The sequence below is a fragment of the Hipposideros armiger genome, unplaced genomic scaffold, assembly GCF_001890085.2.
Source record: "Hipposideros armiger isolate ML-2016 unplaced genomic scaffold, ASM189008v1 scaffold_383, whole genome shotgun sequence".
NCBI classification, from domain to species: domain Eukaryota; kingdom Metazoa; phylum Chordata; class Mammalia; order Chiroptera; family Hipposideridae; genus Hipposideros; species Hipposideros armiger.
Genome location: NW_017731733.1, coordinates 616,003 through 632,624, shown reverse-complemented (window position 1 = coordinate 632,624; position 16,622 = coordinate 616,003). Strand labels below are relative to the sequence as shown.

General features: G+C 37.1%; 1 protein-coding gene across 12 annotated transcripts in view; it reads left to right on the top strand.

Annotated features, from left to right (window-relative positions):
* SLC39A12 (solute carrier family 39 member 12) overlaps nucleotides 1–12,906 on the top strand; it is a 72,388-nt gene extending 59,482 nt beyond the window's left edge. For 9 of the 12 annotated variants that reach the window (XM_019662950.1, XM_019662949.1, XM_019662947.1 and 6 more), the window contains 2 exons: nucleotides 10,222–10,293; nucleotides 11,945–12,906. In XM_019662950.1, the coding sequence (XP_019518495.1) occupies nucleotides 10,222–10,293; nucleotides 11,945–12,073 (201 nt within the window). In that variant the 3' untranslated portion in view covers nucleotides 12,074–12,906. The remainder of the gene's footprint in view (nucleotides 1–10,221; nucleotides 10,294–11,944) is intronic. The other 3 variants (XM_019662948.1, XM_019662945.1, XM_019662944.1) reach the window with 1 other exon arrangement.
* The last annotated feature ends 3,716 nt before the right edge of the window (nucleotides 12,907–16,622 follow it).

Genomic DNA, 16,622 nt, shown 5'->3' with positions numbered 1-16,622 from the left:
ATGGCTTGACAGCTCATTTCTTTTTATCAATGAATAATATTCCATTGTCTGAATGGACCACAGTTCATTTATCCATTCTCCTGCTGAGGGACATCTCAGTTGCTTCCACGCTTTGGCAATTCTGACTAGAGCTTCTGTAAATATACTTGTGTAGGTTTTGTATGAACATAAGTTTTCAATGTATTTCGGTAGAATAACAAGGAGTATGGATTCTGGATAACATATGTGTTGTTTTGTAAGCAACTGCCAATGTCTTCTAAAATAGTCCCATTTTGCATTCCCACCAGCAATGATCATGAGAGTTCCTGTAGCTCAAGATGCTCACGAGCATTTGGTGGTGTCAGTGTTTGATTTTGGACATTCTAATACTGTTCATACTTAACAACTCAGGGGTTGAGATGCAGACCTTTGTGCAGTAGAAAATCTGCATATAACTACAGTCCACCCTCCACATATGCAGATTCCCAACCGTGGATCGGTTCAAGGGTTAACTGTAGTCATGTAGTGACATCACATTGCTATTTTAATTTGAAATTCTATGATGACATATGATGTTGAACATCTTTTCCATGATTACTTGCCACTGCCCGTATACCATCTTTGGGGAGGTGTTTGTTCAGATCTTTTGTTGAACATTTTTGTTTAAATTTTGTTGTTTGTTTTATATTGTTGAGTGTAAGAGAGTTCATATATTTTGGATAACAGTTTTTGTCAGATGTATCTTTTGAAAATATCTTCTCCCAGTTTCTAGCTTGTCTTTTAATTTTCTTAAAGTTGCTTTTTACCAAGCAGTTTTTAATATTAATGAAATTCAGCTTATCAATTATTTCTTTCATGGATCATGCTTTGGTGTTATAACTAAAACGGCATTACCATACCCAATGTCATCTAGGTGTTCTCCTATGTTATCGTCTAAAGTTTCATGGTTTTATATTTTCCAATTAGATCTATGGTCTATCTGGACTTAATTTTTAATTTTTGTGAAGTGTGTAAGGTCTGTGTATAGATTTTTTTTCTTTTTTGCATGTGGATGTCCAGTAGTTTCAACGCCATTTATTGAAAAGAGTATCTTTGTTTCATTTTTTTACTTTTACACTTTTGTCAAAGATCAGCTAATTATATTTATATATCTGTGTTTCTGGCCTCTCTATTCTGTTCCATTGATCTGTTGGTCTGTTCTTTCACCAATACCACACTGTTGATTACTGTAGCTTTACAGTTCTTGAAGTCAGGTGTGTCAATTTTCTAATTTTGTTGTTCTCCTTCGATATTATATTGGCTATTCTGAGTCTTTTTCCTCTCCGTGTAAACTTTAGAATCAGTTTTTCAATATCTACAGAATAACTTGCTGGGATTTTGGTTGGCATTGCATTGAATCTATGAAAAAACTGACATCTTGACAATATTGAGTCATCCTATCCATGAACATGGAAATTCTCTCCATTTATTTGATTTTCCTTGATAGCTTTCATTGGAGTTCTGCAGTTTTCTTCATATAGATCTTGTACCTAATTTATTAGATTTTTATATAAGTGTTTCATTTTTTGGTACTAATGTCAATGGTAATATGTTTTTAATCTAAATTCCACTGTTCATTTCTGGTATGTAGGAAAGCAATTGACTTTTGTATATTAACCCTGTATCTCTTGGAACCTTGATACAAACACTTACTAGTTCCAGGAGCTTTTTTGTTGATTCTTTGGGTTTTCTACATAGACAATCATGTCAACTACAAATAAAGATGGTTTTATTTCTTCTCTCCCAGTCTCAAAGTGAAGTGATGAATATGATCTCTTTGAGTATGATGTTAGCTGTAGGGTTTTTTGTCTGTTTGTTTTATAAATGTTCACTATGAATCTGAAGAAATTTCTCTCTATTCCAGGTTTGCTGGGAGTTTTTATCATGATGTGTATTGGATTTTGCCAGTGATTTTATGCATTTATTGATATGATCATGTGAGTTTTATTCTTTAGCTTGTTGATGTTGTAATGTGGATTATATTAAATTTTTTAAAAAATATTTTTATTGGGGAACTGGGGGATGGGAACAGTGCTGGGGAATTGGGAGAAGGGGAACAGACAAGTTGCTGTCGTTTTGTTCTTCAGTCTAGTTGTGGAGGACGTTGCTTCACTGGCCCAAGTTGGCACCATCATTGCGTTCTTCCCAGGCGAGGCAGATCAGTCCCCGGCCTCTGGACGGCCACTCACTGCGGCTGCTGGCTGCTCACGCTGGCTGCTGGCTACACACAGTAGCCCATGGCAACCCACTGCAGCAGGGGTTGCAGCCTATGCCATCACCGGCGACTCACAGCAGCCCAGCTCCAGGTTGAGTTGTTGTTCAGCATCTTAGCTGTAGAGGGAAGTGTCACTGGCCCTCATATGTGGGATCTGAACCAGGGCCCTCTGGCATCCCAAGCCAGCTCTTAACCAATGCGCCACTCAGCCGGGCCGGATTATATTACTTTTTGAATGATGAACAAGCCTTATATACCTGGGATAAATCCCACTTGTTGTGGGGTATAATTCTTTTTATACATTGATGGATTCAATTTGCTACTATTTTGTTGAGGATTTTTGCATCTCTGCTCACGAGAAATATTAGTTTTCTTTTCTTGTAATGTTTTTGTCTAGCTTTGGTATTAAGACAATGCTGGCCTCATAGAATGAGTTAGGAAAGCCTTTCCTCTGCTTTTATCTTCTTGAAGAGATTAATGAGAATTGTCATATTTTCTTCCTTAAATGTTTGGTAGAATTTCCAGTGAACCCCTCTGGGTCTGGTGCTTTCTGTTTTGGAAGGTTACCTATTATTGATTTGATTTCTTTTATAGATATAGGCCTAATCAGATTGCCTATTAATTATTGTATGAATATGGGTAGGTTGTGTCTTTCAAGGAATTGGTGCATTTTATCTAGGTTATCAAATTTGTGGGTATAGAGTTGTCCATAGTATTTCTTTATTATCCTTTTAATTTAAATGGGATCTGTAGTGATGTTCCCTCTTTCATTTCTTATATTATTAATTTGTGTCTTCTCTCTTTTTTTCTCAGTTACCCTGGGTAGAGGCTTCTTGATTTTATTGATCTTTTCACAAAATCAGCTTTTGGTTTTGTTGCTTTTCTTATTGGTTTCCTGTTTTCAATTTCATTGATTTCTGCTTTGATTTTTACTATGTTTTTCTTCTCCCTACTTCGGATTTAATTTTCTATTGTTCTTCTAGTCTCCTAAGGTGGAAATTTAGATTATTGATCTTACATCTTTCTTCTTTTCTATTTCAGTCTAATCACTGCGTTTGCTGCGTCCCATAAACTTTGATAATTACATTTTCATTTTCATTCAAAATATTTTTAAATTTATGTTGAATCTTCTTCTTTGATCCTTGTATTATTTCGAAGTGTGTTGTTTAATCTATGTATTTGGGGTTTTCCAGCTGTCTTACTGTCATTGATTTCTAGTTTAATTCCATTGTTATCTGAGAGAAGACATTGTATGATTTCTATTCTTTTAATTTTATTAAGGTGTGCTTTGTGTCCCACAATGTGGTATCTAGGTGAATGGTTCATGTGAGCTTGAGAAGAATGTTAATTATGCTGTTATTGGCTGAACTAGTTTATATGTTAATTATATCCAGTTGATTGATGGTGCCCTTCAGTTCAACTGTGATCTTAACTGATTTTTTTGCCTTCTGGATCTGTCCATTTCTAAAAGAGAGTCATTAAAGTCCCTAACTATAATAGTGGATGCATCTATTTCTCCTTGCTGTTCTATTAGTTTTGCTTCATGTATTTCAACACTCTGTTGTTTGGAGCATACACATTAAAAATTATTAGAGTATTGAGTTTTCTTCTCCTTATCTAATGTTCACCTTTATCCCTGCTGACTTTCCTTGCTCTAAAGCCTGCACTGTTTGAAATTAATAGAGCTACTTTCACTTACTTTTGATTAGTGTTAGCATAATATATCTTCCTCCATCCCTTTACTTTTAATCTATATGTGTCTTTAAAGTGGGATTCTTGTAGGCAGCATAGTTGGGTCTTATTTTTAATCCACTCTGAAAATGTCTGTCTTTAATTGGTGTTAGACCATTGGCATTTAGAGTGATTACTGATATAGTTGGATAAATATCTACCATATCTGTTGCTGTTTTCTAATTGTTGGCCTTGTTCTTTGTTGCTGTTTTTATGTTCCACACTTTTTTTTTGTTTTGCAGTTTTAATTGAGTATTTTATATTATTCCATTTGACTCCTTTCTTAGCATATTCATTATGCTTCTCTTTTTAGTTGTCTAAGTGGTTGCCCTAGAGTTTTCAGTGTATGTACACCGTCACCTTCACATAACACTATATCACTTCATGGGTAATGTAAGTACCTGATTATAACAAAATATTCCTAATCCATCTTTTCTGTTCCTTGTGTCATTGCTGCCATTTATTTCACTATATATAAGTGTGCACATACACACACAAACATAATAGAATGCATTGTTGCTATTATTATTTTGAACAAATTTGTTAGATCAATTGAGAGTAAGAAAATAAAATGATGAGACAAGGAAAGAGTTAACAGGAGTGAGCACGAGCGAGCTTAAACTGCTTGGCTCTGATTCCCCTGGCCAGCACTGCACCTGCAGCCTGACAAGCACCTTACATCCATCATAGGTGAGAACAGAACAGTTCCCAATCACAACAGAAACCCCTGCACACTAACAAACACCTATCATAGATGGGAACAGAACAGTGTCCAACTGCAACAACAACCCCCTGCAAGCTGACATCCATCATAGATGGGAACAAGACAGTTCCCAGGAGAAGACAATTGTAACGGCAGCCCCCCTGCAAGCTTACAAGTACCCAGGTCCTGCTTAGAAAAGTATAAAACCCCAGCACTCCTTCTCATCGGTGCAGCTGCCCGTATTGGGCTCTTCCCTGGCACAGCTCCATTTGCCAGTATCTCTCTTACCCCTCTGTCTCAGAAGCTCTTTCTATCAGACTGCCTTTGCAAAATTTCTGCCAGTTCCAAACAGAACTCTCCCTCATCCTTTCTTACTTTCAATAAATCTTTTCTTACTCTTGTAGAGTCTCATAAAGGTTTTTACATTCTGCGAATGACCAGTGGTTAATTCTACACCAAGACATAAAATGTTTTATTTTACCTTTATTTATTCATTCTCTGATGCTCTTCTTTTTTATGTAGATCCCAGGTTCTGACCTACATTATTTTCTTCTCTTTGAAGAACTTCTTTTAACATTTCTTACAAGGATGGTATACTGACAACGAAGTCCCTCAATTTTTGTTCGTCTGAGAGTCTTTATTTTCCTTTCCCTTTTGAAGCATAATTTGGGGGGTACAGAGTTCAAAATTGGTGGTTTTTCTCTCTGAATACTTTAAATATTTTACCTCCATCTTTTTGCTTGCAAAGTTTCTGAGAATAATTCAGATATAAATCTTATCCTCTCTCCTCTATAGATAAAGTGATTTTATTCCCCTCTGGCTTCTTTTAAGATTTTTCTTTTAATCTTTGACTTAATAAATTTTGAAAATGATATGCTTATATGTAGTTTTTTTGAGGGGAGCACTTATCCTGCTTGGTGTTCTCTGAATTTCCTGGGTTCATGGTTTGGTGTCTAACCTTAATTTAGGAAAAATTCTCAGCCATTGTTTATTCTAATTTGCTTCTGTTCCTTTCTTTCTCTCTTTTTCTGGTTTTCCCATTACACACATGCTACACCTTTTGCAATTGTTCCATGGTTTTGGGATATTGTGTTGTGTGTTTTTTCAGTCTTTGTTCTCTTTGATTTTTAGTTTTGAAAGTTTCTATTGTCATATCCTTAAGCTCAGAGGGTTTTTTTTCAGCCACGTCCAGTCTACTAATGAGCCTATCAAAGGCATTCTTCAGTTCTGTTACAGTGTTTTGATCTCTAACATTTCTTTTTTGTTTCTTAAAATGTCCATCTCTGCTTCTATTATACATCTGTTATCAAATATGTTGCCTACTTTTCCCATTAAAGCCTTAGCATATTAATCATAGTTTATAGAAGTTCCTGGTTTGATGATGCCAACCTTCCTGCCATATCTGACCGTAGGTCTGATGTTTATTCAGTCTCTTCAAAGAGTGTTTTTTGCCTTTTAGTAGTCTTTGTTTGTTTGTTCGTTTCTGAAAGGGTGATGAGATGGACTGGGTATAAAAAAACGGTGGTCAATAGGCCTTTAGTGATACAGTGGTAAAGCATGGGGGGAAGGGAAGCACCCTGCAGTCCAAAGATTAGTCATCAGTCTTTTGGTGAGCCCCAGTCCCTAGATTGTGAATTTCTTGTCCCCTCCTGCCTTAGGTGGAACAGTATGGCTAGAGGGAGCTGGAATTGGGTATTTTCCTTTCTCAGGTCAGATAGGCTCTGATAAAACTGTTTCTCCTAAGGGCTGACCTTGTTAAGAACAATAAAATGTCCTGGCATATATGAAAATGGCTTTTTTTTTTTTTACCATCCTCTGAGAGAGTGTGAGGGGTTTTTCTTCAATATTCACTGTGACAATCTGGTAGATCTACTGGCAGTAAAATTCCCAGTATGAGGGCCCCGTGTGACTGGTCCTCCTGGAGTTTTTAACTCTTAAGCTTGTCTACACTGAGCCTCTAATGATTCATCAATTACAGTGCAGGTGTCCCTGCTTTAGGACTGGCTCCCACAGAGGTTTCTGTTGGTGAGTTTCACTCTGGTAACTTGCATTCCCTATATCACCTGCCTTTCTCTCCAATGTTGAGCCAGCGGTTTACCCTGTGACCTCATTTCTCCGACATAGAGTTGTTAATATATCTAAAAAGAGTTGTTAATTTTTCAGTTTTCCCAGTGTTTTACTTGTTGTTAGGACACACTGGTGGAATTCTAATCTCCTTATACGCCACACCTGAAACTGGAAGTCATTAATATTCAAATTTTAAGTTTGCACATGCAAACAGATAATTGCGGATTTGCAAGTCAAATGGTGACTTTCACTAACAAGTTTCCATTTTGTTCTCAGTTGTGTCTTTTGCAAAGACAAAACTCAGCCATTTACGAAGGTGACAGAGTTAGAGCAGCGCATGGGATGTGTGCCCCTAATTAAGCATAATTAAGATGTCTTACAAAATAAGTTTCTGAGTTTTTTTTCCTCATCCCATTTTTTGGGACAGGCATGGTATTTATCAAATGCAAATGTAGACCTGATTCCGTGTGCCCAATGAGCTGTATGGTTCCTCTGAGAAGAAGATGGCACGAATCAGTTGTCAAGTGAGCTTCCTGAATGGAAAAGCAAGTCATTTCTCTTAAAACTTGATGATGCCAAAAGCTACACATTCCTGAGAGAGGAAAAATATTTGAATTACAATTTTAACTTCATAAGAGACATCACCAACTAACTAACTTCAACAAGTGAATGTTGAATTTCTATATTTGAATTGTAAATTTTTAATAATGACAGGCCTTTGAAATTTTTAGAAGCGCTGGCTGCTGGCTTTCTTTTTCGGTATGTACATTTCTGAACCATACTGAAGGTCAGTGTTGAAATATTTAGTAATAGATCTTTAATGGCCCCAATAACAAATCAGTTTCAGATTACAGATGGAAGGCTTTGCATGGCACAGGAATCTGAAGCTTAACTGGACAAGGAGAGACAAAAATCTTAGTTCCAGAAGAGGTTTTGTAGACCATCCTGCTTTGTGTCAAGTCCTCCCTAGTATATAATTATTACATAGTACCTGATATTAGGATTCATCCACTTTCTTTCTCGATGTGTTCTAACATTCTCTGTGAGCATTTAGGTTAAAGCTTCAGCTTGACTAGGAATACAGTTCTGGGGACTGACTCAAGTGTCAAACATTTATGTAATATAATTTTCTAAAATGTTCAGAGACCCTAATTACCAGTTGACCATCACAAGCACATCTCAATTAGTGAATACAACTTGCAGGAACCATTATCTGGAGACAAGTCACAGTCAGTATGTGGATTTTGTACATCTGAGGAAATTTCTTGCCCGTGCCCCATTCAAAATTGAAAAAAGAACTTAACAATGGCATGTTAAAGTGTTGTATTTTAGGTAGAGATTGTGTTTTCCAGAAAATTACAACTCCTTGACGATCATGTCTTGGCGTCTACTGTTTTGAGTTGGGGAACTTGCTAAGCATGGAGGTAAAAAAAGAAGTTATTTTCTACTTCAAGTTTTCTAAGCTGTTGGCAGAAATTTAAAGGACATTTTTCTTAGCTCTATCTCAGAGCAAGGCTGTTTTGTTAACATTTCCTCTCTTTTTTCCTGACCTTTCAGTTCAATATTAATATACTCTTATCCATCTTTCACCCTCCTCTAGCCTTAGGGTACAAATCAAGGTCTGTAAAATTGTTCAATAAAAGAATTTAATGGCCCTGGAGGAAAAGGGGACTTTTCTCTCTTGGAAGCCAAGGAAAACTGGTGGTACTTAAACTCTTGTTGCGAATTTTTAAAAGAGAAATATAAAATATATATTCTTGCAAATTAATTGATATGGACCTTTACTTTCTTTCAAAATTTACTGACTGAAATGTTTAAAAAATATATGAATAGATTCAAAACAAGTGAAATGCTGTTATCAGATGTGGTTTGAGCTCTGGTATTTTATATTTGTATCTTTTGGAAAGACTTTCTGTAGGACTCTCTGGCATTTTGGTACAAATCCAAGAAATATTATGATTCCTATGTTCATTCATAATCATCTAAAGGAAAGCCAAGTATTGTTTCAGAAGCAAGCAAACTAAGCTAGCTTTTCTTGCCAAACCCATTTATGTGTGGACATGGAAAGTTTGGCTAGGCTACCCAAATTAAGATGAAAGCTTCCATATCAGGATGAGAAACTTTTTAAACTTTTAAAAAATGTGAATTTCCATTGTTTGTAGGCTTACAATGTTAGTCTATTGTTATAGCTTTTGTCAAGTGTGTATTGTCTGCCTTGAAAACAGAATCAGTACTGTGGTATCTTTTTTGACAAAGACAGCATGATATCTATATGTTGTATATATTTATCTATCTGTGTGTGTGTGTGTGTGTGTATATATATATATATATATATATATATATATATATATATATAGTGTGTGTGTGTGTGTGTGTATTTATCACAAGCAGTGACTGTTTTATGTCTACGTGGGCATTTTCAGTGTTGGTATTTTACATTTTTTCTAATTATATGGAAACATATTGGTCAAAATAGAGATGAATTTCAGATAGAGAGCTGGTCTCTGTAGGTCTTTGTATGTCTTCTACAGTAATGAGATGACCTGGCTTCTTGTCCTAGTTCTGATATCACATCTGTGTGACTGGGTAAGTCATTTTCCTCCCTGAGCCAATGTTTCCTCATAATCAAAAGGAGTTAATAATTTTCTCTCTTGCAGGGATTATGAGGAGAAAATAGGGGAGGGGAAAGATATGAGAAAGGGCATGATAAAATGAATGTAAATGAAAGCAAGCATTGCATAAGACCTTTAGCCTGGGAATTCTGAAAGACCTTGAGGCAAATGTGAGCTGCTACACAGCACACCTGAATGGATGACATGTTATCATAGAGCCAATTGTTTTGATTTTTATTTTTTTTAAATAAAGCAGGGAACCTGTTGCAAAACTCCACAGAAGGCACTCTATTTCATGTGAAATACTCATGATGTTTTCGTGTGGGTGAGGCCATCTACATACTCAGAATAAAGGATTATTGGTTTTCTCACTGAGAGTGGGGCCATGGCCAGAGAGCGGAAGCTCTTAGAAGCATGTGTATTCAGTTCTATCATGTGTCAGACACTACAAGCAAATGACAGGTCTGTAAGCTTAGGCTAATAAGAAAAAGAATAGATCAAAAACCTTTTAAAAAATATTGTGACATTTTTGGATTTATTCAGGACAGAAACTGAGATTTGCAGAAATTCTCAAGGCACTAATTCTATCTCTGTGGTTTTTGTATCTAAAACTTTGGGCTATTAAGTCTACCCTAATCAAGACCTGCTTCTTCCCAGCCAAATACCTTGAGTGGAAATTTGAGGCAAGGATGGAAATTAGAAAATGAGCTTACTAAATGTGGCTTCATTAAGACACTGATGGTTTGAAAATTCATCTCAAATTCTATGTATTGATCCAGAACCATTTTCATCATCATGCTTATATATTTTCTGATGTATTTTTCTCCACGATTCACTCAATCATGATGGTTCATATATTATGAATATTTGCCAAGAAAATCTTTCCAGAAACTACTACTACTTTGTCAAAGATGAACAACAGCCAGGTGGCACTAGAGGCAGTGGAGGTAAGAGGAGTAGTTAATTCAGCCACATCTTATAAATGAATATTAATTATGTTGTGTGAAAAACAAGAAGGAGAGGAAACTACAAAATGTCTTATTCCATTATTTGAAAATAAGGTTAAAATTTGAGACTTTACTTGACCACAGATAGCATAATATGTCTCACAGATACGGTCTAAAATACAAGTTACTGATACAGAAGGAAACCGGTTGCCTATGTTGTCTGGCCTTGGAGTAAACTATTGAAAACTACTTATAAACTATTGAGAATCAGACATGTTGGGGAACTCCAATGCATGTATTTTGTTAATCCCTCAAAAATACTATCAATTGCAAGCCCTTTGAGAACAAATACAACATTCTATGGATTTCAAAATGTCATTTAAATTTTATAATGAACCATATAGGATTTCTCTAAAGTAGCATGGTTAATTAACTTCATGTTTAAACATGGCAGAAAAACACCACAAGGACACCTAATTGAAGGCTCTCCATCCATGAAAGCAGTTCTGGATGCTACTTGGCTTTTTAGTCCACTGCTTCTTGCTGGGGTGTGAGATAGCAGCTTGCAATAGTCCTAATCCTCCTTCCAGTTGAGCTAATTAAAATGGAAGAATGTCCATCTCAAACACTCTCAAAACAGAACATTCAGGATGCTTCTGTACATGCATTAAAAAACATGTCCACCTGTTTTAATATTGCCGTAAATCTAAAACCTGTGCATATTTTATATATTTGACCTTTTTTTGCTATATAAATTTATCTAGTAGTTCTCAGTTGGAGGTGATCTTTATCCACCAAGGGACATTTTATATCTGGAAACAGTTTTGGTTGTCAAGGTCAGGGGCAGAGGGACAACTGTCGTCTAGTGGGTAGAAGCCATGGATGCTGCTAAACATTCCACAGCACAGAGGAGAGGCCCCACAACAAAGAATTATCTGGCCCAAAATGTCAATAATGCCATGATTAAGTGTCTTGACCTGAGCCTGTATTCCAGTACAAATGACTATGATGTGGAAGAGATAGACTCACTCTGACCTTCTCAGGGTAAGAGATTCAAAAGAATGTGAGACAAAAACACAATGAGGCACTTCACACAGATGCTAAAGTGAACATTTTCCTCCAAATGGTGTTACGGCATTTCTCAAATATAAAATGGTGGCCACTTGTCTCTGAGAATAAAATACAGCCTTAGGAAATGATACCTTTATTGTTCTGAAGGTCAGGAAGACCTTGGGTCATCTCTTTGAAAAAAAACAAAACAAAACAAATACATGCTTTGCAATAGCCAGTGCATTTAGCAGATTTATAAACCTTCCCACAACGGTAAAAAACAATACCATTTATCCATTGTCTATGTCACATTTAAGCATTTTCTGAAAACAAAATTAAGAAAAGTTGGGCTTGCTTTCAGTTGCTAACTGTTGTTTTATGACTTCTGGGTCACTAGGATCTTTCTAATCACAATCAAATGGTTTGATTTGACTTACATTATTAAATTTTTGGTAAGAGTAGGTATTAAGCACTTTGTAATTGTTTTGGGAATTTTGAAGGTTATTAAGTTCTGAATAACAGTCTCTCATGTTTTCCCACCAAACTTTTCCCAGCAGTGAATATATCTGGATCTTATTCTGGTTTTCTATTCTTTTTTTAGCTTCCTGAAATGACTCATGTTCAAACACGGCGACCCTGGTTGATGTTTCTCCTGCAGAATTTTGGACTGACCCTAGGTTGGCTTTCTCTGTTACTCTTGGCTATATATGAACAAAATATTAAAATATAAGTTGATTCTCAAAATCCTTCAAAAATGAATTTATGTGGCCTCATTTTGTTTCTTTTGTTGTGACATGTAAATTAAATACTTTTTTAATCTTAGGTGAGGTGTGTGTCTTTTAGTTCATTAACTTACTAATTTTTTTAGTGAAATTGTGTGTGTGTAGTATGTAAATGTCAGATTGTCCTTAATTGAAATTTTGCTTTTAGTCTCCATCACCATGATAGAAATCATACTTTTTTTAGTCATTAGTAAATTCTAAATTCATTCTGGTAAGCTTTCCAAAAAATATCATTTCCCTACTAAAGAATGTTTGTTTGTGCTATTTGAAGTGGACAGATGCCTCCTGGGATAAAATTTGCTGCAACTTCCTTGGTGTCAATATTTTTTTCTGTGAGATTACACACCATAAGCAAACTAAATTACAAACAAATGTAATAAAGTATAATTTTAATGTGATGGTTTGTTACTGGATGTCAGATTCTGAATCAACTGTCACAAAACCAATACAGTATAGTTCACCTGCAAGCATTCCTACCGGTTCATAAATGCTTATAAACAAGCAAATTTGGGAAGCCTGAAGAATAAAATGTCAACATTCTTCTATACAATCACCAAATGAAATCTGTTCTAGGTAAGTGGAACTGGAAACAAAAGATGAAGTTCAAAAATTGTAAAAATAAAGCTTAAATTAAGCGGTAGATTAATGCATCAGCTCTCACATATTTAACAAAGTGTGTTTAGTGGAATAATATTTTTTCTGAAGAAACAGACCCCTAAACATTATTTCAGTAGGTAAGTTCATGAAATGTACAATCAACGTAACTGATAACCTAGCAAAATTATTAAAATGCAAAATAATCCTGGCTTGAGTCATTTCTCTTGTCAAACGGGTGCCTAATATTTTTCTTATTTTGTATGATATATCTTAACAAGGGAAAAAGCCCTTATTACTGCCCAAATGACTCATGGCGCTCAATCGTGTCTGCTACCGCTTACTCACCAGTGGATAGATGTTCTTTTCCATGTCCCACCCACATACAGTCTTTTTCAAAACCTTTATTTGATTTCCAGGTGAGCTGGGTTCTGTTGTCTTTAGAGCTTGATTTTAGGGGACATCATGATAAGTGCAATAGCTCTCAAACATTGGCTTACATTGTTAGAATGAACTGGTGGATTTATTAAAATGCATGCTGTTGGGCTCCATCCCGAGAGATTCTGGTTCTGTAAGTCGGGGGTTGGGGAGGGATGGAGCTGAGATCTCATCTTGATATTGAACAACTTCCAGGTGATAATAATGCTGAGGCTGCTGGTGGGGCCAGTCGGCTGAGCTCCACAGGTGCAATGGAAGTCAGACGCACCTGGCGTCACGAAAGAGCATGCGCACAACTGTTGCCCAGGGGCTGTGTGATTTTCATTACGTTGGTTAACACTATACAAACGTCATACTAGATCCGAGTTCCTAGGTTGAGAGCTCCTCCTCTTCGCCCTGGTGCCTTTGAGGATCCAGTCATTCCCAGGAGTTTCTCCATGAGGTGTCTACACATATTTGCCTTGAAAGGTAAGCAGACCTGACTCGTGGAGCTTTGCCCTTCTTTTGTTAGAGAATCACTCGTCGCTCAACAGAAACCCCTTTGTACAGGTAAACACGATGTGGAGGTTGCATAAGGTAGCACCTGGCATCATCCGTGTTTGGGTGTTTATGACCAAGTTCTGATCTTGACATGAAGTCTTACTGTAAGCCAATTTAATTAGAAATGCTCTGCTGGGTGACTTTGTCCCAAGTTCCAGTTTAGAGTAGTCTGGGGCTAGCTACATTAAAATCTGTGGTGTGAGCTGCTCACTCCATAACCTTCAAGTTAGAGTGAATTTAATTTGCCTCCTTAAGGTGAGGTTGTGGGCAGGGTTCAGAGGGCCTTGAAGGCAGCGGCTGTTAAAGGATTCGAAGGGACACCCTCAGTAAGTATTTGACAAGCTTGTCACAAGTGTGTCCTGATCATAAGCAGAGACCTTGCCATCAGACGTCATCGACATGGGTCATCCTAAAAATAGTGTGATATAGTGGCTCCGGAAGGCACCCATCTCCATTCACCACCCCTCCCCACACCACCTTGTAACCGGCTCTTTGCTAACCCACATCAGGTGGATTGATTTGCTAATCCAGGTCAGCAACCCAATAGCCTGAGCTGGACCTCTAGCCACCAGCAATTTAGAATTGCTAGAAATTTTCCTTGCCTCAAAATTGAGTGGCAATGATAAAGATATTATGACTCCTATATGCCTTCTAAATATGGACAGAGTCTAAATTTGGGGTGGCGACACGTTATCCCATTAAGTCGTCTATGTTGTGTGTTACTGAGCTTTGGGGTAAATGGTGTTTTCCTTGAAACCAGATTTCTCAATAATGATAAAAGAGTATTTCTGTTTCCTAGACCTAAATTTAGGATTTCACTGTATTTCTACTTGGTGATTGATTTTTATTTTAGTCACTGAACCAGAAATGGTCCTGGAGAAAAATCAAAGAGCAAATTGTACAGAAATCTTATCTGAACATCCATCATCCACGGATAGCCGTCTTTCGGGAAAGGGGAATTGGCACCATGTCACTGTGATGCCGAGTGCAGGGCCTGGGAAGTTGGGTCCATGGCTGTGTGCTGACCAGGACCAGAGTGTGACATAAATGTGCCCATAAAGTATGGCCAATACTACCCCTGGACACCCCTCCCAGAACCCAGGCTTCCGAGAACATGCCTCTCTGTGTGATATAACTCTCAGGACAGTGCACATTTACAGCTTTCTTCTTCAACGCTGAAATGAAAGGCTAGATCACGAGGCTGCTAATTACGAGGGACTAGCCAGGTTGAGGCTGTTGTGGAGATTCATGAAGAATTCAGGCTCTAAAGTGGAATCTTGGTTCAAATCCCAGGGTGCCATCTAATAGCCTTGTAACTTCTTTGAACAATAATTTCTTCTCATGTAAAATAAAGCTGAAAACAGACCCTGCCTCATAGGACTGTGGTGAAGTCACTATGGGGTAAATGCTCATGAGGCAATTAGCACAGTGCCTGGAAATCCTAATGGCCCCAATACATAGGAAATCATCACCATCATCGGTATCCCTTGCTTTCATCACAGTGGCACAGTTTACCTCTCAGGGCTGGACCTTCAGTCAAGGAAATGTCTTTTCTGGGTGGCAGATGGAGATCAAGCCTTTTTCCGGAACTGCAATCCTCTCCTGAAACCTCTAAGCAAGCCCCCGCCGGTCCTCAAACTCCCTACTGTTTTTTTGCCTTGACTCTCAACGTCCAGAGTCGAAAAGATGGGAGCCACCTCTGGCTGACCCCACTCTGCGAATCTCCCTGGGAAGGCTTTTTCCATGTGACGTAATGCTTTACAATCCTCCCAAGTCCTGCCCAGGCAAAGCTTTTCACCTATAAGGTCTCAGTCATTTGAGGTTGTTTTGCTATTCCAGTTCACAGTAATTTTCTCCAAAGGATCTAGAATCTATTCAGCAAGTTTTTTTAATTGAGATATAATTTACACATAACATTATATTAGTTTCAGGTGTACAACATAATGACCTGACATACACACACACACACATATATATATATATATATATATATATATATATAGTGAAATGATCACCATGGTAAGACTGGTTACCATGCATCGCCTCACATAGATACAATTTTTTTTCTTGTAATAAGAAATTTTAAGATCTAGTACTAGCACCTCTCAAATATACAATACAGTATTGTTAACTACAGTCACTATGCTGTACATTACATCCCAGGACTTATTTATTTGATAACTGGAAGTTTGTACCCTTTGACCACCTTCACCCATTTCTCCCTTCCTCCACTTCCATGCCTGCCTCTGGCAAACACACATCTCTTCTCTGTAACCATGAGTTCAGTTTTGCTGTTTTGGGTCCACATATAAGTGACATCATATGGTATTTGTTGTTTTCTCTCTGACTTATTTAACTTAGCATAATGACCTCAGGGTGCATCCATGTTGTTGCAAATGGCAAGATTTCCTTCTTTTTAAATGGCTGAATAATATTACTATACATATATATGTATATATATACACATATATATTACTACATATTACTATATATGTATATATACACATATAATAATAATAATATATATATATATATGCACATAATCTCCCTGAACAATGTGGATGTTAGGGGTGCTCACCCCCATGCAGTCAAAAAAACACATTTAACTTTTGACTCTCCCAAGACTTAACTACAGTCATCCCTCAGTATCCAGGGGGGATTGATTCCAGGACTCCCTGCAGATACCAAAATTCGTGGATGCTTCAAGTACCTTACATAAAATGAGGTAGAACAATGCATAGAGTCAGCCTTCCCCATCCATGGATACTAACTGTGGATCAAATATACTGGTTGAAACTGTAGATGTAAAACCAGATAATACAGAGGGCCCACTGTATATTTATTGGAAAAAAAATGCATGTATAAGTGGACCCATGCAGTTCAAACCCATGTTCAAAGGTCAACTGTATACCACTTTTTTTTATC